Source organism: Salmo trutta, chromosome 30 (genome assembly GCF_901001165.1).
Source record: "Salmo trutta chromosome 30, fSalTru1.1, whole genome shotgun sequence".
In the NCBI taxonomy this organism is placed as follows: Eukaryota; Metazoa; Chordata; class Actinopteri; order Salmoniformes; family Salmonidae; genus Salmo; species Salmo trutta.
In genome coordinates this window covers 45,475,234-45,501,541 of record NC_042986.1, presented here as the reverse complement: position 1 = coordinate 45,501,541, position 26,308 = coordinate 45,475,234, and the positions used below count along the sequence as shown (strand labels likewise).

General features: G+C 51.1%; 1 protein-coding gene across 1 annotated transcript in view; it reads left to right on the top strand.

Annotated features, from left to right (window-relative positions):
* Positions 1–26,308, top strand: part of LOC115168797 (constitutive coactivator of PPAR-gamma-like protein 2) — a 113,487-nt gene that overhangs the window by 52,316 nt on the left and 34,863 nt on the right. Inside the window, exons 9-10 of the mRNA XM_029724352.1 lie at positions 18,063–18,234; positions 19,504–19,753. Coding sequence (XP_029580212.1) covers positions 18,063–18,234; positions 19,504–19,753 — 422 coding nt within the window. The remainder of the gene's footprint in view (positions 1–18,062; positions 18,235–19,503; positions 19,754–26,308) is intronic.

Below are 26,308 nucleotides of genomic sequence, written 5' to 3'. Positions count from 1 at the left end.
TCTATAGATTGAAGAGGTGTGTTCAGTGCTGGGAGAGGACTATCCTCGTCTACAGATTGAAGAGGTGTGTTCAGTGCTGGGGGGGACTATCCTCGTCTGCAGGACAGATTGAAGAGGTGTGATCAGTGCTGGGGGGGGGACTTTCCTCGTCTGCAGGACAGATTGAAGGGGTGTGTTCAGTGCTGGGGGGGACTATCCTCGTCTGCAAATTGAAGAGGTGTGATCAGTGCTGGGGGGGACTATCCTCGTCTGCAGTAAAGAATGAAAAGGTGTGATCAGTGCTGGGGGGGACTATCCTCTTCTGCAGGACAGTTTGAAGAGGTGTGTTCAGTGCTGGGGGGGGACTATCCTCGTCTGCAGGACAGATTGAAGAGGTGTGATCAGTGCTGGGGGGGACTATCCTCGTCTGCAGGACAGATTGAAGGGGTGTGATCAGTGCTGGGGGGGGACTATCCTCGTCTGCAGGACTGATTGAAGAGGTGTGTTCAGTGCTGGGGGGACTATCCTCGTCTGCAGTACAGATTGAAGAGGTGTGTTCAGTGCTGGGGGGGACTATCCTCGTCTGCAGGACAGATTGAAGAGGTTTGATCAGTGCTGGGGGGGACTATCCTCGTCTGCAGGATAGATTGAAGAGGTGTGATCAGTGCTGGGGGGGACTATCCTCGTCTGCAGGACAGATTGAAGAGGTGGGATCAGTGCTGGGGGGGACTCTCCTTGTCTAGAGATTGAAGAGGTGTGATCAGTGCTGGGGGGGACTATCCTCGTCTGCAGGACAGATTGAAGAGGTGTGATCAGTGCTGGGGGGGGACTATCCTCATCTGCAGGACAGTTTGAAGAGGTGTGTTCAGTGCTGGGGGAGACTATCCTCGTCTGCAGGACAGATTGAAGAGGTGTGTTCAGTGCTGGGGGAGACTATCCTCGTCTGCAGGACAGATTGAAGAGGTGTGTTCAGTGCTGGGGGGGACTATCCTCGTCTTCAGGACAGATTGAAGGGGTGTGTTCAGTGCTGGGGGGGACTATCGTCGTCTGCAGGACAGTTTGAAGAGGTGTGATCAGTGCTGGGGGGGACTATCCTCGTCTGCAGGACAGATTGAAGATGTGTGTTTAGTGCTGGGGGGGACTATCCTCATCTACAGGACAGATTGAAGAGGTGTGTTCAGTGCTGGGGGGGGACTATCCTCGTCTGCAAATTGAAAAGGTGTGATCAGTGCTGGGGGGGACTATCCTCGTCTGCAGTACAGAATGAAAAGGTGTGATCAGTGCTGGGGGGGACTATCCTCGTCTGCAGGACAGATTGAAGAGTTGTGATCAGTGCTGGGGGGGACTATCCTCTTCTGCAGGACAGTTTGAAGAGGTGTGTTCAGTGCTGGGGGGGGACTATCCTCATCTGCAGGACAGATTGAAGAGGTGTGATCAGTGCTGGGGGGGACTATCCTCGTCTACAAATTGAAGAGGTGTGATCAGTGCTGGGGGGGACTATCCTCGTCTAAAGTACAGATTGAAGATGTGTTTAGTGCAGGGGGGGTGACTATCCTCGTCTGCAGTACAGCATGAAGAGGTGTGGTCAGTGCTGGGGGGGACTATCCTCGTCTACAGATTGAAGAGGTGTGATCAGTGCTGGGGGGGGACTATCCTCGTCTATAGGACAGATTGAAGAGGTGTGTTCAGTGCTGGAGGGGACTATCCTCGTCTACAGGACAGATTGAAGAGGTGTGTTCAGTGCTGGCGGGGACTATCCTCGTCTGCAGGACAGATTGAAGGGGGTGTGATCAGTGCTGAGGGGGGACTATCCTCGTCTACAGTACAGATTGAAGAGGTGTGTTCAGTGCCGGGGGGGGGGGGGCATCCTCGTCTACAGATTGAAGAGGTGTGTTCAGTGCTGGGGGGGACTATCCTCGTCTTCAGATTGAAGAGGTGTGTTCAGTGCTGGGGGGGACTATCCTCGTCTGCAGTACAGAATGAAGAGGTGTGTTCAGTGCTGGGGGGGACTATCCTCATCTGCAGGACAGATTGAAGAGGTGTGTTCAGTGCTGGGGGGGACTATCCTCGTCTATAGATTGAAGAGGTGTGATCAGTGCTGGGGGGGGACTATCCTCGTCTATAGATTGAAGAGGTGTGATCAGTGCTGGGGGGGGACTATCCTCGTCTGCAGGACAGTTTGAAGAGGTGTGATCAGTGCTGGGGGGGACTATCCTCGTCTGCAGTACAGTTGGAAGAGGTGTGTTCAGTGCTGGGGGGGACTATCCTCGTCTATAGATTGAAGAGGTGTGTTCAGTGCTGGGGGAGGACTATCCTCGTCTACAGATTGAAGAGGTGTGTTCAGTGCTGGGGGGGGACTATCCTCGTCTGCAGGACTGATTGAAGAGGTGTGATCAGTGCTGGGGGGGACTATCCTCGTCTGCAGGACAGATTGAAGAGGTGTGTTCAGTGCTGGGGGGGGACTATCCTCGTCTGCAGGACAGATTGAAGAGGTGTGTTCAGTGCTGGGGGGGACTATCCTCGTCTGCAGGACAGATTGAAGAGGTGTGATCAGTGCTGGGGGGGACTATCCTCGTCTGCAGGACAGATTGAAGAGGTGTGTTCAGTGCTGGGGGGGACTATCCTCGTCTGCAGGACAGATTGAAGAGGTGTGTTCAGTGCTGGCGGGGACTATCCTCGTCTACAGATTGAAGAGGTGTTATCAGTGCTGGGGGGACTATCCTCGTCTGCAGGACAGATTGAAGAGGTGTGTTCGGTGCTGGGGGGGGACTGTCCTCGTCTGCAGTACAGATTGAAGAGTTGTGATCAGTGCTGGGGGGGACTATCCTCGTCTGCAGGACAGATTAAAGAGGTGTGTTCAGTACTGGGGGGGACTATCCTCGTCTACAGATTGAAGAGGTGTGATCAGTGATGGGGGGACTATCCTCGTCTGCAGGATAGATTGAAGAGGTGTGTTCAGTGCTGGGGGGGACTATCCTCGTCTGCAGTACAGATTGAAGAGGTGTGATCAGTGCTGGGGGGGACTATCCTCGTCTGCAGGACAGATTGAAGAGGTGTGTTCAGTGCTGGCGGGGACTATCCTCGTCTACAGATTGAAGAGGTGTGATCAGTGCTGGGGGGGACTATCCTCGTCTGCAGGACAGGTTGAAAAGTTGTGTTCAGTGCTGGGGGGGACTATCCTCGTCTGCAGGACAGATTGAAGAGGTGTGATCAGTGCTGGGGGGGACTATCCTCGTCTGCAAATTGAAGAGATGTGATCAGTGCTGGGGGGGACTATCCTCGTCTGCAGGACAGATTGAAGAGGTGTGTTCAGTGCTGGGGGGGACTGTCCTCGTCTGCAGTACAGATTGAAGAGTTGTGATCAGTGCTGGGGGGGACTAACCTCGTCTGCAGGACAGATTGAAGAGGTGTGGTCAGTGCTGGGGGGGACTATCCTCATCTGCAGTACAGTTGGAAGAGGTGTGTTCAGTGCTGGGGGGGACTATCCTCGTCTGCAGTACAGTTGGAAGAGGTGTGTTCAGTGCTGGGGGGGACTATCCTCGTCTATAGATTGAAGAGGTGTGTTCAGTGCTGGGAGAGGACTATCCTCGTCTACAGATTGAAGAGGTGTGTTCAGTGCTGGGGGGGACTATCCTCGTCTGCAGGACAGATTGAAGAGGTGTGATCAGTGCTGGGGGGGACTTTCCTCGTCTGCAGGACAGATTGAAGGGGTGTGTTCAGTGCTGGGGGGGACTATCCTCGTCTGCAAATTGAAGAGGTGTGATCAGTGCTGGGGGGGGACTATCCTCGTCTGCAGTACAGAATGAAAAGGTGTGATCAGTGCTGGGGGGGACTATCCTCTTCTGCAGGACAGTTTGAAGAGGTGTGTTCAGTGCTGGGGGGGACTATCCTCGTCTGCAGGACAGATTGAAGAGGTGTGATCAGTGCTGGGGGGGACTATCCTCGTCTGCAGGACAGATTGAAGGGGTGTGATCAGTGCTGGGGGGGGGACTATCCTCGTCTGCAGGACTGATTGAAGAGGTGTGTTCAGTGCTGGGGGGGACTATCCTCGTCTGCAGTACAGATTGAAGAGGTGTGTTCAGTGCTGGGGGGGACTATCCTCGTCTGCAGGAAAGATTGAAGAGGTTTGATCAGTGCTGGGGGGGACTATCCTCGTCTGCAGGATAGATTGAAGAGGTGTGATCAGTGCTGGGGGGGACTATCCTCGTCTGCAGGACAGATTGAAGAGGTGGGATCAGTGCTGGGGGGGACTCTCCTTGTCTAGAGATTGAAGAGGTGTGATCAGTGCTGGGGGGGACTATCCTCGTCTGCAGGACAGATTGAAGAGGTGTGATCAGTGCTGGGGGGGGACTATCCTCATCTGCAGGACAGTTTGAAGAGGTGTGTTCAGTGCTGGGGGAGACTATCCTCGTCTGCAGGACAGATTGAAGAGGTGTGTTCAGTGCTGGGGGAGACTATCCTCGTCTGCAGGATAGATTGAAGAGGTGTGATCAGTGCTGGGGGGGACTATCCTCGTCTTCAGGACAGATTGAAGAGGTGTGTTCAGTGCTGGGGGGGACTATCCTCGTCTTCAGGACAGATTGAAGGGGTGTGTTCAGTGCTGGGGGGGACTATCGTCGTGTGCAGGACAGTTTGAAGAAGTGTGATCAGTGCTGGGGGGGACTATCCTCGTCTGCAGGACAGATTGAAGATGTGTGTTTAGTGCTGGGGGGGACTATCCTCATCTACAGGACAGATTGAAGAGGTGTGTTCAGTGCTGGGGGGGACTATCCTCGTCTGCAAATTGAAAAGGTGTGATCAGTGCTGGGGGGGACTATCCTCGTCTGCAGTACAGAATGAAAAGGTGTGATCAGTGCTGGGGGGGACTATCCTCGTCTGCAGGACAGATTGAAGAGTTGTGATCAGTGCTGGGGGGGACTATCCTCATCTGCAGGAAAGATTGAAGAGGTGTGATCAGTGCTGGGGGGGACTATCCTCGTCTACAAATTGAAGAGGTGTGATCAGTGCTGGGGGGGACTATCCTCGTCTAAAGTACAGATTGAAGATGTGTTTAGTGCAGGGGGGGTGACTATCCTCGTCTGCAGTACAGCATGAAGAGGTGTGGTCAGTGCTGGGGGGGACTATCCTCGTCTACAGATTGAAGAGGTGTGATCAGTGCTGGGGGGGGACTATCCTCGTCTATAGGACAGATTGAAGAGGTGTGTTCAGTGCTGGAGGGGACTATCCTCGTCTACAGGACAGATTGAAGAGGTGTGTTCAGTGCTGGCGGGGACTATCCTCGTCTGCAGGACAGATTGAAGGGGGTGTGATCAGTGCTGAGGGGGGACTATCCTCGTCTACAGTACAGATTGAAGAGGTGTGTTCAGTGCCGGGGGGGGGGGGGGCATCCTCGTCTACAGATTGAAGAGGTGTGTTCAGTGCTGGGGGGGACTATCCTCGTCTTCAGATTGAAGAGGTGTGTTCAGTGCTGGGGGGGACTATCCTCGTCTGCAGTACAGAATGAAGAGGTGTGTTCAGTGCTGGGGGGGACTATCCTCATCTGCAGGACAGATTGAAGAGGTGTGTTCAGTGCTGGGGGGGACTATCCTCGTCTATAGATTGAAGAGGTGTGATCAGTGCTGGGGGGGGACTATCTTCGTCTATAGATTGAAGAGGTGTGATCAGTGCTGGGGGGGGACTATCCTCGTCTGCAGGACAGTTTGAAGAGGTGTGATCAGTGCTGGGGGGGACTATCCTCGTCTGCAGTACAGTTGGAAGAGGTGTGTTCAGTGCTGGGGGGGACTATCCTCGTCTATAGATTGAAGAGGTGTGTTCAGTGCTGGGGGAGGACTATCCTCGTCTACAGATTGAAGAGGTGTGTTCAGTGCTGGGGGGGACTATCCTCGTCTGCAGGACAGATTGAAGAGGTGTGATCAGTGCTGGGGGAGACTATCCTCGTCTGCAGGACAGATTGAAGAGGTGTGATCAGTGCTGGGGGGGGACTATCCTCGTCTGCAGGACAGATTGAAGAGGTGTGTTCAGTGCTGGGGGGGGACTATCCTTGTCTGCAGGACAGATTGAAGAGGTGTGTTCAGTGCTGGGGGGGACTATCCTCGTCTGCAGGACAGATTGAAGAGGTGTGATCAGTGCTGGGGGGGACTATCCTCGTCTGCAGAACAGATTGAAGAGGTGTGTTCAGTGCTGGGGGGGACTATCCTCGTCTGCAGGACAGATTGAAGAGGTGTGTTCAGTACTGGGGGGGACTATCCTCGTCTACAGATTGAAGAGGTGTGATCAGTGCTGGGGGGGGACTATCCTCGTCTGCAGGACAGATTGAAGAGGTGTGTTCAGTGCTGGGGGGGGACTATCCTTGTCTGCAGGACAGATTGAAGAGGTGTGTTCAGTGCTGGGGGGGACTATCCTCGTCTGCAGGACAGATTGAAGAGGTGTGATCAGTGCTGGGGGGGACTATCCTCGTCTGCAGGACAGATTGAAGAGGTGTGTTCAGTGCTGGGGGGGACTATCCTCGTCTGCAGGACAGATTGAAGAGGTGTGTTCAGTGCTGGGGGGGACTATCCTCGTCTGCAGGACAGATTGAAGAGGTGTGTTCAGTACTGGGGGGGACTATCCTCGTCTACAGATTGAAGAGGTGTGATCAGTGCTGGGGGGGGACTATCCTCGTCTGCAGGACAGATTGAAGAGGTGTGTTCAGTGCTGGGGGGGACTATCCTTGTCTGCAGGACAGATTGAAGAGGTGTGTTCAGTGCTGGGGGGGACTATCCTCGTCTGCAGGACAGATTGAAGAGGTGTGATCAGTGCTGGGGGGGACTATCCTCGTCTGCAGGACAGATTGAAGAGGTGTGTTCAGTGCTGGGGGGGACTATCCTCGTCTGCAGGACAGATTGAAGAGGTGTGTTCAGTACTGGGGGGGACTATCCTCGTCTACAGATTGAAGAGGTGTGATCAGTGCTGGGGGGGACTATCCTCGTCTGCAGGACAGATTGAAGAGGTGTGTTCAGTGCTGGGGGGGACTATCCTCGTCTGCAGTACAGATTGAAGAGGTGTGATCAGTGCTGGGGGGGACTATCCTCGTCTGCAGGACAGATTGAAGAGGTGTGTTCAGTGCTGGCGGGGACTATCCTCGTCTACAGATTGAAGAGGTGTGATCAGTGCTGGGGGGGACTATCCTCGTCTGCAGGACAGATTGAAGAGGTGTGTTCAGTGCTGGGGGGGGACTGTCCTCGTCTGCAGTACAGATTGAAGAGTTGTGATCAGTGCTGGGGGGGGACTATCCTCGTCTGCAGGACAGATTGAAGAGGTGTGGTCAGTGCTGGGGGGGGACTATCCTCGTCTACAGATTGAAGAGGTGTCATCAGTGCTGGGGGGGACTATCCTCGTCTACAGGACAGATTGAAGAGGTGTGTTCAGTGCTGGGGGGGACTATCCTCGTCTGCAGGACAGATTGAAGGGGGTGTGATCAGTGCTGGGGGGGACTATCCTCGTCTGCAGGACAGATTGAAGAGGTGTGATCAGTGCTTGGGGGGGACTATCCTCGTCTACAGTACAGATTGAAGAAGTGTGTTCAGTACTGGGGGGGACTATCCTCGTCTGCAGGACAGATTGAAGAGGTGTGATCAGTGCTGGGGGGGACTATCCTCGTCTGCAGGATAGATTGAAGATGTGTGATCAGTGCCGGGGGGGGCCATCCTCGTCTACAGATTGAAGAGGTGTGTTCAGTGCTGGGGGGGGACTATCCTCGTCTACAAATTGAAGAGGTGTGATCAGTGCTGGGGGGGGACTATCCTCGTCTGCAGGACAGATTGAAGAGGTGTGATCAGTGCTAGGGGGGGACTATCCTCGTCTACAGATTGAAGAGGTGTGATCAGTGCTGGGGGGGAGTCTCCTCGTCTACAGTACAGATTGAAGAGGTGTGATCAGTGCTGGGGGGGAATATCCTCGTCTACAGATTGAAGAGGTGTGTTCAGTGCTGGGGGGGACTATCCTCGTCTACAAATTGAAGAGGTGTGATCAGTGCTGGGGGGGACTATCCTCGTCTACAAATTGAAGAGGTGTGATCAGTGCAGGGGGGACTATCCTCGTCTGCAGGACAGATTGAAGAGGTGTGATCAGTGCTGGGGGGGACTATCCTTGTCTGCAGGACAGATTGAAGAGGTGTGATCAGTGCTGGGGGGGGACTATCCTTGTCTACAGATTGAAGAGGTGTGATCAGTGCCGGGGGGGACTATCCTCGTCTACAAATTGAAGAGGTGTGTTCAGTGCTGGGGGGGACTATCCTCGTCTGCAGGACAGATTGAAGAGGTGTGTTCAGTGCTGGGGGGGGACTATCCTCGTCTACAAATTGAAGAGGTGTGATCAGTGCTGGGGGGGGACTATCCTCGTCTACAAATTGAAGAGGTGTGATCAGTGCAGGGGGGACTATCCTCGTCTGCAGGACAGATTGAAGAGGTGTGATCAGTGCTGGGGGGGACTATCCTTGTCTGCAGGACAGATTGAAGAGGTGTGATCAGTGCTGGGGGGGACTATCCTCGTCTACAGATTGAAGAGGTGTGATCAGTGCTGGGGGGGGACTATCCTCATCTGCAGGACAGATTGAAGAGGTGTGTTCAGTGCTGGGGGGGGACTTTCCTCGTCTGCAGGACAGATTGAAGAGGTGTGATCAGTGCTGGGGGGACTGTCCTCGTCTACAGATTGAAGAGGTGTGATCAGTGCTGGGGGGGACTATCCTCGTCTGCAGGACAGATTGAAGAGGTGTGTTCAGTGCTGGGGGGGACTATCCTCGTCTGCAGGACAGATTGAAGAGGTGTGTTCAGTACTGGGGGGGACTATCCTCGTCTACAGATTGAAGAGGTGTGATCAGTGCTGGGGGGGACTATCCTCGTCTGCAGGACAGATTGAAGAGGTGTGTTCAGTGCTGGGGGGGACTATCCTCGTCTGCAGTACAGATTGAAGAGGTGTGATCAGTGCTGGGGGGGACTATCCTCGTCTGCAGGACAGATTGAAGAGGTGTGTTCAGTGCTGGCGGGGACTATCCTCGTCTACAGATTGAAGAGGTGTGATCAGTGCTGGGGGGACTATCCTCGTCTGCAGGACAGATTGAAGAGGTGTGTTCAGTGCTGGGGGGGACTGTCCTCGTCTGCAGTACAGATTGAAGAGTTGTGATCAGTGCTGGGGGGGGACTATCCTCGTCTGCAGGACAGATTGAAGAGGTGTGGTCAGTGCTGGGGGGGGACTATCCTCGTCTACAGATTGAAGAGGTGTCATCAGTGCTGGGGGGGACTATCCTCGTCTACAGGACAGATTGAAGAGGTGTGTTCAGTGCTGGGGGGGACTATCCTCGTCTGCAGGACAGATTGAAGGGGGTGTGATCAGTGCTGGGGGGGACTATCCTCGTCTGCAGGACAGATTGAAGAGGTGTGATCAGTGCTTGGGGGGGACTATCCTCGTCTACAGTACAGATTGAAGAAGTGTGTTCAGTACTGGGGGGGACTATCCTCGTCTGCAGGACAGATTGAAGAGGTGTGATCAGTGCTGGGGGGGACTATCCTCGTCTGCAGGATAGATTGAAGATGTGTGATCAGTGCCGGGGGGGGCCATCCTCGTCTACAGATTGAAGAGGTGTGTTCAGTGCTGGGGGGGACTATCCTCGTCTACAAATTGAAGAGGTGTGATCAGTGCTGGGGGGGGACTATCCTCGTCTGCAGGACAGATTGAAGAGGTGTGATCAGTGCTAGGGGGGGACTATCCTCGTCTACAGATTGAAGAGGTGTGATCAGTGCTGGGGGGGAGTCTCCTCGTCTACAGTACAGATTGAAGAGGTGTGATCAGTGCTGGGGGGGAATATCCTCGTCTACAGATTGAAGAGGTGTGTGTTCAGTGCTGGGGGGGACTATCCTCGTCTACAAATTGAAGAGGTGTGATCAGTGCTGGGGGGGACTATCCTCGTCTACAAATTGAAGAGGTGTGATCAGTGCAGGGGGGACTATCCTCGTCTGCAGGACAGATTGAAGAGGTGTGATCAGTGCTGGGGGGGACTATCCTTGTCTGCAGGACAGATTGAAGAGGTGTGATCAGTGCTGGGGGGGACTATCCTTGTCTACAGATTGAAGAGGTGTGATCAGTGCCGGGGGGGACTGTCCTCGTCTACAAATTGAAGAGGTGTGTTCAGTGCTGGGGGGGACTATCCTCGTCTGCAGGACAGATTGAAGAGGTGTGTTCAGTGCTGGGGGGGGACTATCCTCGTCTACAAATTGAAGAGGTGTGATCAGTGCTGGGGGGGACTATCCTCGTCTACAAATTGAAGAGGTGTGATCAGTGCAGGGGGGACTATCCTCGTCTGCAGGACAGATTGAAGAGGTGTGATCAGTGCTGGGGGGGACTATCCTTGTCTGCAGGACAGATTGAAGAGGTGTGATCAGTGCTGGGGGGGACTATCCTCGTCTACAGATTGAAGAGGTGTGATCAGTGCTGGGGGGGGACTATCCTCATCTGCAGGACAGATTGAAGAGGTGTGTTCAGTGCTGGGGGGGGACTTTCCTCGTCTGCAGGACAGATTGAAGAGGTGTGATCAGTGCTTGGGGGACTATCCTCGTCTACAGATTGAAGAGGTGTGATCAGTGCTGGGGGGGACTATCCTCGTCTGCAGGACAGATTGAAGAGGTGTGATCAGTGCTGGGGGGGACTATCCTCGTCTGCAGGACAGATTGAAGCGGTGTGATCAGTGCTGGGGGGGGACTATCCTCGTCTACAGATTGAAGAGGTGTGATCAGTGCCGGGGGGGACTATCCTCGTCTACAAATTGAAGAGGTGTGTTCAGTGCTGGGGGGGACTATCCTCGTCTGCAGGACAGATTGAAGAGGTGTGTTCAGTGCTGGGGGGGGACTATCCTCGTCTACAGATTGAAGAGGTGTGTTCAGTGCTGGGGGGGACTATCCTCGTCTGCAGGACAGATTGAAGAGGTGTGTTCAGTGCTGGGGGGGACTATCCTCGTCTGCAGGACAGATTGAAGCGGTGTGTTCAGTGCTGGGGGGACTATCCTCGTCTACAGATTGAAGAGGTGTGTTCAGACTCACTCAGGATGGGGGAGTGGTCACAGAAATCTTCTCCTGTTGTTCTCTCTCTTTAATCCTGTTAAAGTCCTGCTGGAACTGCATGAGGATGCCCTGCACCATTACTGTCCCAGACTGAGGATGCCCCGCGCCATTACTGTCCCAGACTGAGGATGCCCCGCGCCATTACTGTCCCAGACTGAGGATGCCCCGCGCCATTACTGTCCCAGACTGAGGATGCCCCGCGCCATTACTGTCCCAGACTGAGGATGCCCCGCGCCATTACTGTCCCAGACTGAGGATGCCCCGCGCCATTACTGTCCCAGACTGAGGATGCCCCGCGCCATTACTGTCCCAGACTGAGGATGCCCTGTACCATTACTGTCCCAGACTGAGGATGCCCTGTACCATTACTGTCCCAGACTGAGGATGCCCTGCACCATTACTGTCCCAGACTGAGGATGCCCTGCACCATTACTGTCCCAGACTGAGGATGCCCTGCACCATTACTGTCCCAGACTGAGGATGCCCTGCACCATTACTGTCCCAGACTGAGGATGCCCTGCACCATTACATTTTACATTTTAGTCATTTAGCAGACGCTCTTATCCAGAGCGACTTACAGTAGTGAAAGCATACATTTCATGCATTTTTTTTTTTTTTTTTACTGGCCCCTCGTGGGACTCGAACCCACAACCCTGGCGTTGCAAACACCATGCTCTACCAACTGAGCCACAGGGAGGGCCATTACTGTGCCAGACTTGTACATGTTGACAGATGTTTCAATTTCCTCATTGTCTAGTATTGTGAGTTTCCACCCTGGGCCAATACCCTTTCTAATGGCATAGGGGTAGTGTGCTCTTATAGCACTGTGCCAGGGGATGGTCTGTGTTAATATAGCACTGTGCCAGGGGATGGTCTGGTTAATATAGCACTGTGCCAGGGGATGGTCTGGTTAATATAGCACTGTGTCATGCCAGGGGGTGGTCTGGTTAATATAGCACTGTGCCATGCCAGGGGATGGTCTGGTTAATATAGCACTGTGTCATGCCAGGGGATGGTCTGGTTAATATAGCACTGTGCCATGTCAGGGGATGGTCTGGTTAATATAGCACTGTGCCAGGGGATGGTCTGGTTAATATTGCACTGTGCCAGGGGATGGTCTGGTTAATATTGCACTGTGTCATGCCAGGGGATGGTCTGGTTAATATAGCACTGTGCCATGCTAGGGGATGGTCTGGTTAATATAGCACTGTGTCATGCCAGGGGATGGTCTGGTTAATATAGCACTGTGCCATGACGGGATGGTCTGGTTAATATAGCACTGTGTCATGCCAGGGGATGGTCTGGTTAATATAGCACTGTGCCAGGGGATGGTCTGGTTAATATAGCACTGTGCCAGGGGATGGTCTGGTTAATATAGCACTGTGCCATGACGGGATGGTCTGGTTAATATAGCACTGTGTCATGCCAGGGGATGGTCTGGTTAATATAGCACTGTGCCAGGGGATGGTCTGGTTAATATAGCACTGTGCCATGCCAGGGGATGGTCTGGTTAATATAGCACTGTGTCATGCCAGGGGATGGTCTGGTTAATATAGCACTGTGCCAGGGGATGGTCTGGTTAATATAGCACTGTGCCAGGGGATGGTCTGGTTAATATAGCACTGTGCCAGGGGATGGTCTGGTTAATATAGCACTGTGCCATGCCAGGGGATGGTCTGGTTAATATAGCACTGTGCCATGCCAGGGGATGGTCTGGTTAATATAGCACTGTGCCATGCCAGGGGATGGTCTGGTTAATATAGCACTGTGCCATGCCAGGGGATGGTCTGGTTAATATAGCACTGTGCCAGGGGATGGTCTGTGTTAATATAGCACTGTGTCATGCCAGGGGATGGTCTGGTTAATATAGCACTGTGCCATGCCAGGGGATGGTCTGGTTAATATAGCACTGTGTCATGCCAGGGGATGGTCTGGTTAATATAGCACTGTGCCATGCCAGGGGATGGTCTGGTTAATATAGCACTGTGCCATGCCAGGGGATGGTCTGTGTGGAAAATGAAAAGTTGTTTACGTTCCCCTCTTTGTAGCAGTCAGCAAATTGTGTCTCTGGATTGTCCTTGAGGAGCTTCTTTTAGTATTTATTCCATGTTGTGTTGTTTTTAATATCCAAGGTGTACTGTACTGGGATGACATCTGCACAGTGGACTTCAAAGGCCTCTGCATTTGGATGGGGGAGGCTGTGAAACTCTGCTGCCATTGTTGGGCTCAAGAGTTTTCACACATCTCACTTCACACTTAAGTGTTAATGGAAGGTTCAGCCAGGTCTGTCCTATCAGCTTGGTAGCTTAGTAGGTGTTAATGGAAGGTGCAGCCAGGTCTGTTCTATCAGCTTGGTAGCTTAGTAGGTGTTAATGGAAGGTGCAGCCAGGCCTGTCCTATCAGCTTGGTAGCTCAGTAGGTGTTAATGGAAGGTGCAGCCAGGTCTGGCCTAGCAGCTTGGTAGCTCAGTAGGTGTTAATGGAAGGTGCAGCCAGGTCTGTTCTGGCCTATCAGCTTGGTAGCTTAGTAGGTGTTAATGGAAGGTGCAGCCAGGTCTGTTCTGGCCTATCAGCTTGGTAGCTTTGTAGGTGTTAATGGAAGGTGCAGCCAGGTCTGTTCTATCAGCTTGGTAGCTCAGTAGGTGTTAATGGAAGGTGCAGCCAGGTCTGTTCAGTCCTAGCAGCTTGGTAGCTTAGTAGGTGTTAATGGAAGGTGCAGCCAGGCCTGTTCTATCAGCTTGGTAGCTCAGTAGGTGTTAATGGAAGGTGCAGCCAGGTCTGTTCTGGCCTATCAGCTTGGTAGCTTAGTAGGTGTTAATGGAAGGTGCAGCCAGGTCTGTTCTATCAGCTTGGTAGCTTTGTAGGTGTTAATGGAAGGTGCAGCCAGGTCTGTTCAGTCCTAGCAGCTTGGTAGCTTAGTAGGTGTTAATGGAAGGTGCAGCCAGGCCTGTTCTATCAGCTTGGTAGCTCAGTAGGTGTTAATGGAAGGTGCAGCCAGGTCTGTTCTGGCCTAGCAGCTTGGTAGCTTAGTAGGTGTTAATGGAAGGTGCAGCCAGGTTTGTTCTGGCCTATCAGCTTGGTAGCTCAGTAGGTGTTAATGGAAGGTGCAGCCAGGTCTGTTCTATCAGCTTGGTAGCTTAGTAGGTGTTAATGGAAGGTGCAGCCAGGCCTGTTCTATCAGCTTGGTAGCTTACTAGGTGTTAATGGAAGGTGCAGCCAGGTCTGTTCTGGCCTAGCAGCTTGGTAGCTTAGTAGCCGTATTTAACTAAATTACTTAGAGATTATCATCTTTTACGTTTTGGCTTCAGAAGCAGGTTCAGACTGAACATCACTCACTCAGTGTTGGATTCAGACTGAACATCTCTCAGTGTTGTGTTGGATGTTTTTTCCAGGTTTCAGCTGTGTATGTTCTGCAGGTTTTGGTTTGTTAGAAGTTTTTTCTTGATAGTTCTTGGTAAAAATAATCCACTCAGGTAATTTTGTCCAAAATCAAGGTTTTAGGTATAGAATTTTGATTTGGTTTGAAGGTTTTGATGTAAAGGGTAGTGTCCTGTATAAGACCTTGCGAGAAAAAAAATCCAAGTTTATCTACATTTATCCAAGTATAATTATATTTTCTGCGAAAGAACTCAGGAGCTCATGATCTCTCTCTCTGTATCTCAATTACATTTCAATGTAAGGGTTTTATTGGCATGGGAAACATATGTTTACATTGCCAAAGCAAGTGAAATAGATAAACAATAAAAAATGTACTGTAAACATTACACTTACAAAAGTTCCAAAATAATAAAGACATGTCATATGTCTATTATATACAGTGTTGTAATGATGTGCAAATAGTTAAAGTACAAAAGGGAAAATAAATAAGCATAAATATGGGTTGTATTTACAATGGTGTTTGTTCTTCACTGGTTGACCTTTTCTTATGGCAACAGGTCACACATCTTGCTGCTGTGATGGAACACTGTGGTATTTCACCCAGTAGATATGGGAGTTTATCACAATTAGATTTGTTTTTTAATTCTTTGTGGATCTGTGTAATCTGAGGGAAATATGTATCTCTAATATGGTCATACATTTGGCAGGAGGTTAGGAAGTGCAGCTCAGTTTCCATCTCATTTTGTGGGCAGTGTGCACGTAGCCTGTCTTCTCTTGAGAGCCAGGTCTGCCTACATTGGCCTTTCTCAATAGCAAGGCTATGCTCACTGAGTCTGTACGTAGTCAAAGCTTTTCTTGGATTTGGGTCAGTCACAGTGGTCAGGTATTCTGCCACTGTGTACTCTCTGTTTAGGGCCAAATAGCATCCTAGTTTGCTATGTTTTTTGGAAGTTACTTGACACATTGGAAAGCATTTCTTTTTGTTTTCTCATGATTAGGTTGGGTCTAATTGTGTTGCTGTCCTGGGGCTCTGTGAGGTCTGTGTGTTTGTGAACCGAGCCCCAGGACCAGCTTGCTTAGGGGACTCTTCTCCAGGTTCATCTCTCTGCAGGTGATGGCTTTGTTATGGAAAGTTTGGGAATCGCTTCCTTTTAGGTGGTTGTAGTTTAGGTGGTTGTAATTTAATGTCTCTTTTCTGGATTTGGATAATTAGTGGGTATCGTCCTAATTCTGCTCTGTATGCATTATTTGGTGTTTTACGTGTTTCTCTCAGTTCGTTCACAGCTTTGTGGAAGTGACCTTCTCTAGGAGTCTCTACAGTCTGCTCTCTGTGCTGCAGAACCCTCTTGATGACAGACAACTCATTTACTATCTCCTCCTTTACCTGCACCAGCTCTCTCCTCATGGTGGCCTTTACCTCCTCCAGAGCTGTGGTAAGGCTCTCTCCTCATGGTGGCCTTTACCTCCTCCAGAGCTGTGGTAAGGCTCTCTCCTCATGGTGGCCTTTACCTCCTCCAGAGCTGTGGTAAGGCTCTCTCCTCATGGTGGCCTTTACCTCCTCAAGAGCTGTGGTAAGGCTCTCTCCTCATGGTGGCCTTTACCTCCTCAAGAGCTGTGGTAAGGCTCTCTCCTCATGGTGGCCTTTACCTCCTCCAGAGCTGTGGTAAGGCTCTCTCCTCATGGTGGCCTTTACCTCCTCAAGAGCTGTGGTAAGGCTCTCTCCTCATGGTGATCTGGTCCTGTAGAAGCTCTCTGTCTGGGCTGGTGGTGGTGTAGCTGGGGGGCTGCTCCTTCAGCTCAGTAACCCATACCTCTAACAGAGCCAGCCTGTCTCTCAGCAGTCTGGAGGTGGTGTAGCTGGGGGGCTGCTCCTTCAGCTCAGTAACCCATACCTCTAACAGAGCCAGCCTGTCTCTCAGCAGATGGTGGTGTGGTCTTGGCTCTGGTGGTTGTAGGCAGGCAGGGGGGAGGATAGTCCTGTTGTGTGGATCTGGGCCTGGGTCCTGTTGTTGGAGTGCCTGAGGTGAGGGGAAGTCCTGTACAGAAGAGCTGAGTGCAGCCTCACTGCCCTGGGCCATGACAGTACCGTTCCGGTACCAGTTTACCGGCAGAAACCTGTTTTCCTGGTCCTTTTCCATGTCCTCAAACATGTGGATTTGCCTTCCTTGCAGATGCCTTTCTTTGTATCGCTGAAATGCCTGGTTACAGCTGTATGCCAGGCAGTACTGTGGTCTGTGTAAAATTACAGGTTTGTAACGGTCCTGTTGTGTGAGCAGTCAGCAGAAAAGGTTTCCGGGTTCTCCCTCAGAATGTTGCGTTTCAAATTGATTCTTCCCTTCTCTGGTTACCACCAGGAAACAGTTGGAGCTAGCCAGTAAACTAGCCTCCCTCAGTGGCCATGTGGCTCTGGTTACCACCAGGAAACAGTTGGAGCTAGCCAGTAAACTAGCCTCCCTCAGTGGCCATGTGGCTCTGGTTACCACCAGGAAACAGTTGGAGCTAGCCAGTAAACTAGCCTCCCTCAGTGGCCATGTGGCTCTGGTTACCACCAGGAAACAGTTGGAGCTAGCCAGTAAACTAGCCTCCCTCAGTGGCCATGTGGCTCTGGTTACCACCAGGAAACAGTTGGAGCTAGCCAGTAAACTAGCCTCCCTCAGTGGCCATGTGGCTCTGGTTACCACCAGGAAATAGTTGGAGCTAGCCAGTAAACTAGCCTCCCTCAGTGGCCATGTGGCTCTGGTTACCACCAGGAAACAGTTGGAGCTAGCCAGTAAACTAGCCTCCCTCAGTGGCCATGTGGCTCTGGTTACCACCAGGAAACAGTTGGAGTTAGCCTGTAAACTAGCCTCCCTCAGTGGCCATGTGGCTCTGGTTACCACCAGGAAACAGTTGGAGCTAGCCAGTAAACTAGCCTCCCTCAGTGGCCATGTGGCTCTGGTTACCACCAGGAAACAGTTGGAGCTAGCCAGGAAACTAGCCTCCCTCAGTGGCCATGTGGCTCTGGTTACCACCAGGAAACAGTTGGAGCTAGCCTGTAAACTAGCCTCCCTCAGTGGCCATGTGGCTCTTGTTACCACCAGGAAACAGTTGGAGCTAGCCAGTAAACTAGCCTCCCTCAGTGGCCATGTGGCTCTGGTTACCACCAGGAAACAGTTGGAGCTAGCCAGTAAACTAGCCTCCCTCAGTGGCCATGTGGCTCTGGTTACCACCAGGAAACAGTTGGAGCTAGCCTGTAAACTAGCCTCCCTCAGTGGCCATGTGGCTCTGGTTACCACCAGGAAACAGTTGGAGCTAGCCAGTAAACTAGCTGATAATTTTACATTTGGCTAGCTAGCACGATTAAGATTGACAGTATGAGTTAAAAGACTAATCGTTTTCTCCTGTGTACAATTGAATTACCTATATTTTTTGCTAATTTAATCTTGTTAATCTCACTCTTAACAACCAGAAAGTTATAACAAGTCAGGATGTTCGTCTGCATGACTGCATCTCTCTCTCTCTCTCTCTCTCTCTCTCTCTCTCTCTCTCTCTCTCTCTCTCTCTCTCTCTCTCTCTCTCTCTCTCTCTCTCTCTCTCTCTCTCTCTCTCTCTCTCTCTCTCTCTCTCTCTCTCTCAGGGAGAGATGAAGATGGCGGTGTGTATAGAAGATGATTGTAACAGTGAACTGCCTCCAGCCTCTCTGCTGTTCAGAGCAGCCAGACAGTACAGCTATGGGGTCCTCTTCAGCCTAGCCGAAACACACCGACGCCTCGAGAGACTCGCCATGCGCAGCAGAGGACCCCTAGACGGTGAGGGAGGGAGGGAGGGAGGGGGGGAGGGAAAGAGTCTGCTCTGTCTAGCCTGGTCACCTGTCTGCTCTGTCTAGCCTGGTCACCTGTCTGCTCTGTCTAGCCCGGTCACCTGTCTGCTCTGTCTAGCCCGGTCACCTGTCTGCTCTGTCTAGCCCGGTCACCTGTCTGCTCTGTCTAGCCCGGTCACCTGTCTGCTCTGTCTAGCCCGGTCACCTGTCTGCTCTGTCTAGCCCGGTCACCTGTCTGCTCTGTCTAGCCCGGTCACCTGTCTAGCCCGGTCACCTGTCTAGCCCGGTCACCTGTCTGGTCTGTCTAGCCCTGTCTGCTCTGTCTAGCCCGGTCACCTGTCTGCTCTGTCTAGCCCTGTCTGCTCTGTCTAGCCTGGTCACCTGTCTGCTCTGTCTAGCCCTGCCTGCTCTGTCTAGCCTGGTCACCTGTCTGTCACCTGTCTGCTCTGTCTAGCCCGGTCACCTGTCTGCTCTGTCTAGCCCGGTCACCTGTCTGCTCTGTCTAGCCCGGTCACCTGTCTGCTCTGTCTAGCCCGGTCACCTGTCTAGCCCGGTCACCTGTCTGGTCTGTGTAGCCCTGTCTGCTCTGTCTAGCCTGGTCACCTGTCTGCTCTGTCTAGCCCGGTCACCTGTCTGCTAGCCCGGTCACCTGTCTGCTCTGTCTAGCCCGGTCACCTGTCTGCTCTGTCTAGCCCGGTCACCTGTCTGCTCTGTCTAGCCCGGTCACCTGTCTGCTCTGTCTAGCCCGGTCAGCTGTCTGCTCTGTCTAGCCCGGTCAGCTGTCTGCTCTGTCTAGCCCGGTCAGCTGTCTGCTCTGTCTAGCCCGGTCACCTGTCTGCTCTGTCTAGCCCGGTCACCTGTCTGCTCTGTCTAGCCCGGTCACCTGTCTGCTCTGTCTAGCCCGGTCACCTGTCTGCTCTGTCTAGCCCGGTCACCTGTCTGCTCTGTCTAGCCCGGTCACCTGTCTGCTCTGTCTAGCCCGGTCACCTGTCTGCTCTGTCTAGCCCGGTCACCTGTCTGCTCTGTCTAGCCCGGTCACCTGTCTGCTCTGTCTAGCCCGGTCACCTTTCTGCTTTGCTGCACAGCTCATTTGTTTATCTTGTTGGTTCGGTTGTTATTGTAAATGAGGAGAATGTGTTCTTCTCATTGTCTCTATCTCTCCCTGGTTGTTTGTCTCTCCCTGGTTGTTTGTCTTGTCTCTCTCTCTCTCTGGTTGTTTGTCTTGTCTCTATCTCTCCCTGTCTGTCTCCTCCAGCAGTTCCTCCAGTGATAGTGAAGGAGTGGTCCAGTGGGAAGTCTAAGTCGGCCCTGACCCCGGAGCTGGTTCCAGCGCTGTGCTTCAGAGAGTGGACCTGTCCTAACCTGCGGAGGCTGTGGCTTGGTAGAGCCAGTGAAGATCGCTCCCGGAGGACCAGAGCTTTCCTAGCCTGTCTCCGCTCTGACTGTCCTGCCCTACTCAACCCTGCTCAGGTCCCACAACACCTTCTGCTCATGTGCTGCGTGCTCAGGTGAGACTGTGTCTTTCTGTACCGGTATATGATTGTGGCCAGGTGGTAGGATTCCACAGAGACGTGTGTGTGTGTGTGTGTGTGTGTGTGTGTGTGTGTGTGTGTGTGTGTGTGTGTGTGTGTGTGTGTGTGTGTGTGTGTGTGTGTGTGTGTGTGTGTGTGTGTGTGTGTGTGTGTGTGTGTGTGTGTGTGTGTGTGTGTGAGATAACTTCTTACGGATACGTGGGACGGTAACGTCCCACCAGGCCAACATCCGGTGAAATTGCAGAGCACGAAATTCAAATATTTAACATTCTTGAAAATATGTGTTATACATCAAAGTAAAGCTTAACTTCTTGTTAATGCAGATTTCAAAAAGGCTTTACGGCGAAAGCAAACCATGCGATTATCTGAGGACAGCGCCCAGCACACAAATGCATAACAAATCATTTTCAACCAGGGAGTTGCGACACCCTGATCTTCTGTTGGCACTCCAAAATGTCCCAGTTACATTACAAATGGTCCTTTTGTTCGATAAAGTCCTTCTTTATATCCATAAAAACTCAGTTTAGCTGGCGCGTTTCAAACAATAATCCACTCGGTTTCCCTCCTTCAAAATGCATACAAAATGAATCCCAAACGTTACCAATAAACTTATCCAAACAAGTCAATCAATCAACGTTTATAATCAAACCTTTGGTACCCTAATACGCAAATAAAAGATACAATTTAAGACGGAGAATCGTTATTGTCTTTACCGGAGATAAACAAAAGGAACGCGCTCTCTCGGCCATGCGCTTGGAAACACTACAGCCAAAATGGGAGCCACTAAGAAGAACTACAACTTCTCCCTCATTTTTCCAAAAACCAGCCTGAAACTCTTTCTGAAGACTGTTGACATCTAGTGGAAGCCCTAGGAACTGCAATCGGGGACAATTTCGCCCAATTATAAAAGTGCCAAAAATATTTTTTTTGATGGTTTGTACTCGTGGTTTCGCCTGCCATTTCAGTTCTGTTATACTCACACACATTATTTTAACAGTTTTAGAAACTTTTGTGTTTTCTATCCAAATCTACCAATTATATGCATATCCTAGCTTCTGGGCCTGAGTAGCAGGCAGTTTACTTTGGGCCCGCTTTTCATCCGGATGTCAAAATACCGCCCCCTATCCCAAAGAAGTTAACGTGTGTGTGTGTGATAACGTGTGTGTGTGTGATAACGTGTGTGTGTGTGTGTGATAACGTGTGTGTGTGTGTGTGATAACGTGTGTGTGTGTGTGTGATAACGTGTGTGTGTGTGATAACGTGTGTGTGTGATAATGTGTGTGATAACGTGTGTGTGTGTGTGTGTGTGTGTGTGTGTGTGATAACGTGTGTGTGTGTGTGTGTGTGTGTGTGTGTGTGATGTTAACCTCTCTGGGGTATGTGAGACGGTAGCGTCCCACCTCGCCAACAGCCAGTGAAATAGCAGAGCGCCAAATTCAAAACAACAAAAATCTCATAATTCAAATTTCTCACACATACAAGTATTTTACACCATTTTAAAGATAATCTTCTCGTTAATCCAACCACACTGTCCAATTTCAAAAAGGCTTTACGGCGAAAGCATACCATTAGATTATGTTAGGACAGCACCTAGACAAAAAAAACCACACAGCCATTTTCCAAGCAAGGAGAGGCGTCACAAAAACCAGAAATGCAGCTAAAATGTATCACTAATGTCGTGGAAAATTGTCTTAAGAATAACACTCTTACAAGAACTTGTAAATTCAATATAGACTTTAATACAAAGTAGTAAAGCCGAGCCGGTCCGCGGAAACAACTGCCTTCCTCAGGCCCCGGCTCTGCTTTTATACACATACAATACATAGGTCCATCCTTTATGTAAATGTGGTAATTTCTCTTATGTTTTCCGCCACCATTGTCTTTCAACCCTATGGATAACGCCCATATTTGAGGATAACGCCCACATCCGCTTCCAATTCTAACACAATGGTGGCTGAAATCTCCTTATGTTGGTACAAAAATAATGCAAACATTACATGCTTATGTTTGGTTATGTTACTGCCATCCTTTCCCGTGTGACCCTCTCCTTGGCCATTCTAAATGTATTCGGGGCCTTGTTTACTCAACTTGGGTTCGTCTGTCCGGCCATACATCAGCTTGTCCGGCCATTATGTGGCCCCTAATGGCCTGTTGCCTTACTTAGAACCAGCTGTCAATCTTCTCTTCCCATAGCTAATGTATTTATGTCTTTCCTTCCTTCAGCACGGATACTTTTCTCCCACACTAACCTTTGATGATCTTCATCAGATGGCACTCATAGGACTTCATGTTACACAATACATGTATGTTTTGCTCAATAAAGTTCATATTTATATCCAAAAACCCCATTTTACATTGGCGTGTAATGTTCAGAAATGTCCGGAGCGAGCAGTCGCACTTCGCTTCGCTCCACAGGTAATATTACACTTCTTTACATTACAACGGTTTGGTTTGTTTGATCTGAGCAATTTTTCTTAGCTATCAAAGATAATTGTGTAGTTTAGAGTAATTAGAGTAATTATCGAGGCCAGCTATTTTTTCGTCCTCCTAACGTAGTCAACACTGCTAGCTAGCCAACCTCTACCGACTAGCAGCACTGTAGAAACTATTACATTACAACGAAACGACTTGATTAGTTTAGTGTTAGTGTTAGTTAGCTAGCTACATAGGTTTCTTTGCTGTCTTTGTATCTAAGATAATTGTGTAGTTTAGAGTAATTATCGAGGTTAGCTAGCCAGCCGCGACACGAAGCCTTGTCCAGACTCCAGACTTAGTCAACACACCTAGTCATCAAACCCACTGCTAGCTAGCCAACCGTTACCGACTAGCAGCGCTGTAGATACTAATACATTACAACGGAACGATTTGACTAGTGCAGTGTTAGCTAGCTAGCTACATAGTTGTCTTTGTCATAGCTTGATAATTGTGTAGTTTAGTAATTATCGAGGTTAGCTAGCCAGCTATTTCCGTCCCCCGCGACGCCATTGTTCCATACCTAGCCAACTATTACCGACGAGCAGCATTGTAGAAACTAAATACATTACAAAGGAACGTCTTGATTAGTGTTATGTTAGCTAGCTACAAAGTTGCTTTTGTATAATAGCCAACCTCTACCGACTAGCAGCACTGTAGAAACTATTACATTACAATGGAACGACTTGATTAGTGTAGTGTTAGTGTTAGTTAGCTAGCATTTTAGTCAAGCTTACGTTGCGAAAATCTTATTAACTTTCTGAACATTCGAGACGTGTAGTCCACTTGTCATTCCAATCTCCTTTGCATTAGCGTAGCCTCTTCTGTAGCTTGTCAACTATGTGTCTGTCTATCCCTGTTCTCTCCCCTCTGCACAGGCCATACAAACGCTTCACACCGCGTGGCCGCTGCCACTCTAACCTGGTGGTCCCAGCGCGCACGACCCACGTGGAGTTCCAGGTCTCCGGCAGCCTCTGGAACTGCCGGTCTGCGGCCAACAAGGCTGAGTTCATCTCAGCCTATGCTACCCTCCAGTCCCTAGACTTCCTGGCGCTGACGGAAACATGGATTACCACAGATAACACTGCTACTCCTACTGCTCTCTCCTCGTCTGCCCACGTGTTCTCGCATACCCCTAGAGCATCGAGCCAGCGGGGTGGTGGCACTGGAATCCTCATCTCTCCCAAGTGGACATTCTCTCTTTCTCCCCTGACCCATCTGTCTAGCTCCTCATTTGAATTCCATGCTGTCACAGTTACCAGCCCTTTCAAGCTTAACATCCTTATCATTTATCGCCCTCCAGGTTCCCTTGGAGAGTTCATCAATGAGCTTGACGCCTTGATAAGTTCCTTTCCTGAGGATGGCTCACCTCTCACAGTTCTGGGTGACTTTAACCTCCCCACGTCTACCTTTGACTCATTCCTCTCTGCCTCCTTCTTTCCACTCCTCTCCTCTTTTGACCTCACCCTCTCACCTTCCCCCCCTACACACAAGGCAGGCAATACGCTTGACCTCATCTGTCTAGATGCTGTTCTTCCACTAATCTCATTGCAACTCCCCTCCAAGTCTCCGACCACTACCTTGTATCCTTTTCCCTCTCGCTCTCATCCAACACTTCTCACTCTGCCCCTACTCGGATGGTATTGCGCCGTCCCAACCTTCGCTCTCTCTCTCCCGCTACTCTCTCCTCTTCCATCCTATCATCTCTTCCCTCTGCTCAAACCTTCTCCAACCTATCTCCTGATTCTGCCTCCTCAACCCTCCTCTCCTCCCTTTCTGCATCCTTTGATTTTCTCTGTCCCCTATCCTCTCTGTCCCCTATCCTCCTGCTCCGTGGCTCGACGACTCACTGCGAGCTCACAGAACAGGGCTCCGGGCAGCCGAGCGGAAATGGAGGAAAACTCGCCTCCCTGCGGACCTGGCATCCTTTCACTCCCTCCTCTCTACATTTTCCTCTTCTGTCTCTGCTGCTAAAGCCACTTTCTACCACTCTAAATTCCAAGCATCTGCCTCTAACCCTAGGAAGCTCTTTGCGACCTTCTCCTCCCTCCTGAATCCTCCTCCCCCTCCTCCCTCTCTGCGGATGACTTCGTCAACCATTTTGAAAAGAAGGTTGATGACATCCGATCCTCGTTTGCTAAGTCAAACGACACCGCTGGTCCTGCTCACACTGCCCTACCCTGTGCTTTGACCTCTTTCTCCCCTCTCTCTCCAGATGAAATCTCGCGTCTTGTGACGGCCGGCCGCGCAACAACCTGCCCACTTGACCCTATCCCCTCCTCTCTTCTCCAGACCATTTCCGGAGACCTTCTCCCCTACCTCACCTCGCTCAACAACTCATCCTTGACCGCTGGCTACGTCCCTTCCGTCTTCAAGAGAGCGAGAGTTGCACCCCTTCTGAAAAAACCTACACTCGATCCCTCCGATGTCAACAACTACAGACCAGTATCCCTTCTTTCTTTTCTCTCCAAAACTCTTGAACGTGCCGTCCTTGGCCAGCTCTCCTGCTATCTCTCTCAGAATGACCTTCTTGATCCAAATCAGTCAGGTTTCAAGACTAGGCATTCAACTGAGACTGCTCTTCTCTGTGTCACGGAGGCTCTCCGCACTGCTAAAGCTAACTCTCTCTCCTCTGCTCTCATCCTTCTAGACCTATCTGCTGCCTTTGATACTGTGAACCATCAGATCCTCCTCTCCACCCTCTCCGAGCTGGGCATCTCCGGCGCGGCCCACGCTTGGATTGCGTCCTACCTGACAGGTCGCTCCTACCAGGTGGCGCAGCGAGAATCTGTCTCCGCACCACGTGCTCTCACCACTGGTGTCCCCCAGGGCTCTGTTCTAGGCCCTCTCCTATTCACACTATACACCAAGTCACTTGGCTCTGTCATATCCTCACATGGTCTCTCCTATCATTGCTATGCAGACGACACACAATTAATCTTCTCCTTTCCCCCTTCTGATAACCAGGTGGCGAATCGCATCTCTGCATGTCTGGCAGACATATCAGTGTGGATGACGGATCACCACCTCAAGCTGAACCTCGGCAAGACGGAGCTGCTCTTCCTCCCGGGGAAGGACTGCCCGTTCCATGATCTCACCATCACGGTTGACAACTCCCTTTTGTCCTCCTCCCAGAGTGCTAAGACCCTTGGCGTGACCCTGGACAACACCCTGTCGTTCTCCACTAACATCAAGGCGGTGACCCGATCCTGTAGGTTCATGCTCTACAACATTCGCAGAGTACGACCCTGCCTCACACAGGAAGCGGCGCAGGTCCTAGTCCAGGCACTTGTCATCTCCCGTCTGGATTACTGCAACTCGCTGTTGGCTGGGCTCCCTGCCTGTGCCATTAAACCCCTACAACTCATCCAGAACGCCGCAGCCCGTCTGGTGTTCAACCTTCCCAAGTTCTCTCACGTCACCCCGCTCTCTCCACTGGATTCCAGTTGAAGCTCGCATCCGCTACAAGTCCATGGTGCTTGCCTACGGAGCTGTGAGGGGAACGGCACCTCCGTACCTTCAGGCTCTGATCAGGCCCTACACCCAAACAAGGGCACTGCGTTCATCCACCTCTGGCCTGCTCGCCTCCCTACCTCTGAGGAAGCACAGTTCCCGCTCAGCCCAGTCAAAACTGTTCGCTGCTCTGGCACCCCAATGGTGGAACAAGCTCCCTCACGACGCCAGGACAGCGGAGTCAATCACCACCTTCCGGAGACACCTGAAACCCCACCTCTTTAAGGAATACCTGGGATAGGATAAAGTAATCCTTCTAACCCCCACCCTAAAAGATTTAGATGCACTATTGTAAAGTGGTTGTTCCACTGGATATCATAAGGTGAATGCACCAATTTGTAAGTCGCTCTGGATAAGAGCGTCTGCTAAATGACTTAAATGTAATGTTTTGCCTCCAAAACCTGCGGTGAATGAGCACATCAATTTACAGAAATACTCATCATAAACTTTGATAAAAGATACAAGTTTTAAGCACAGAATTATAGATAAACCTCTCCTTAATCCAACCGCTGTGTCAGATTTCAAAAAAGCTTTACAGCGAAAGCA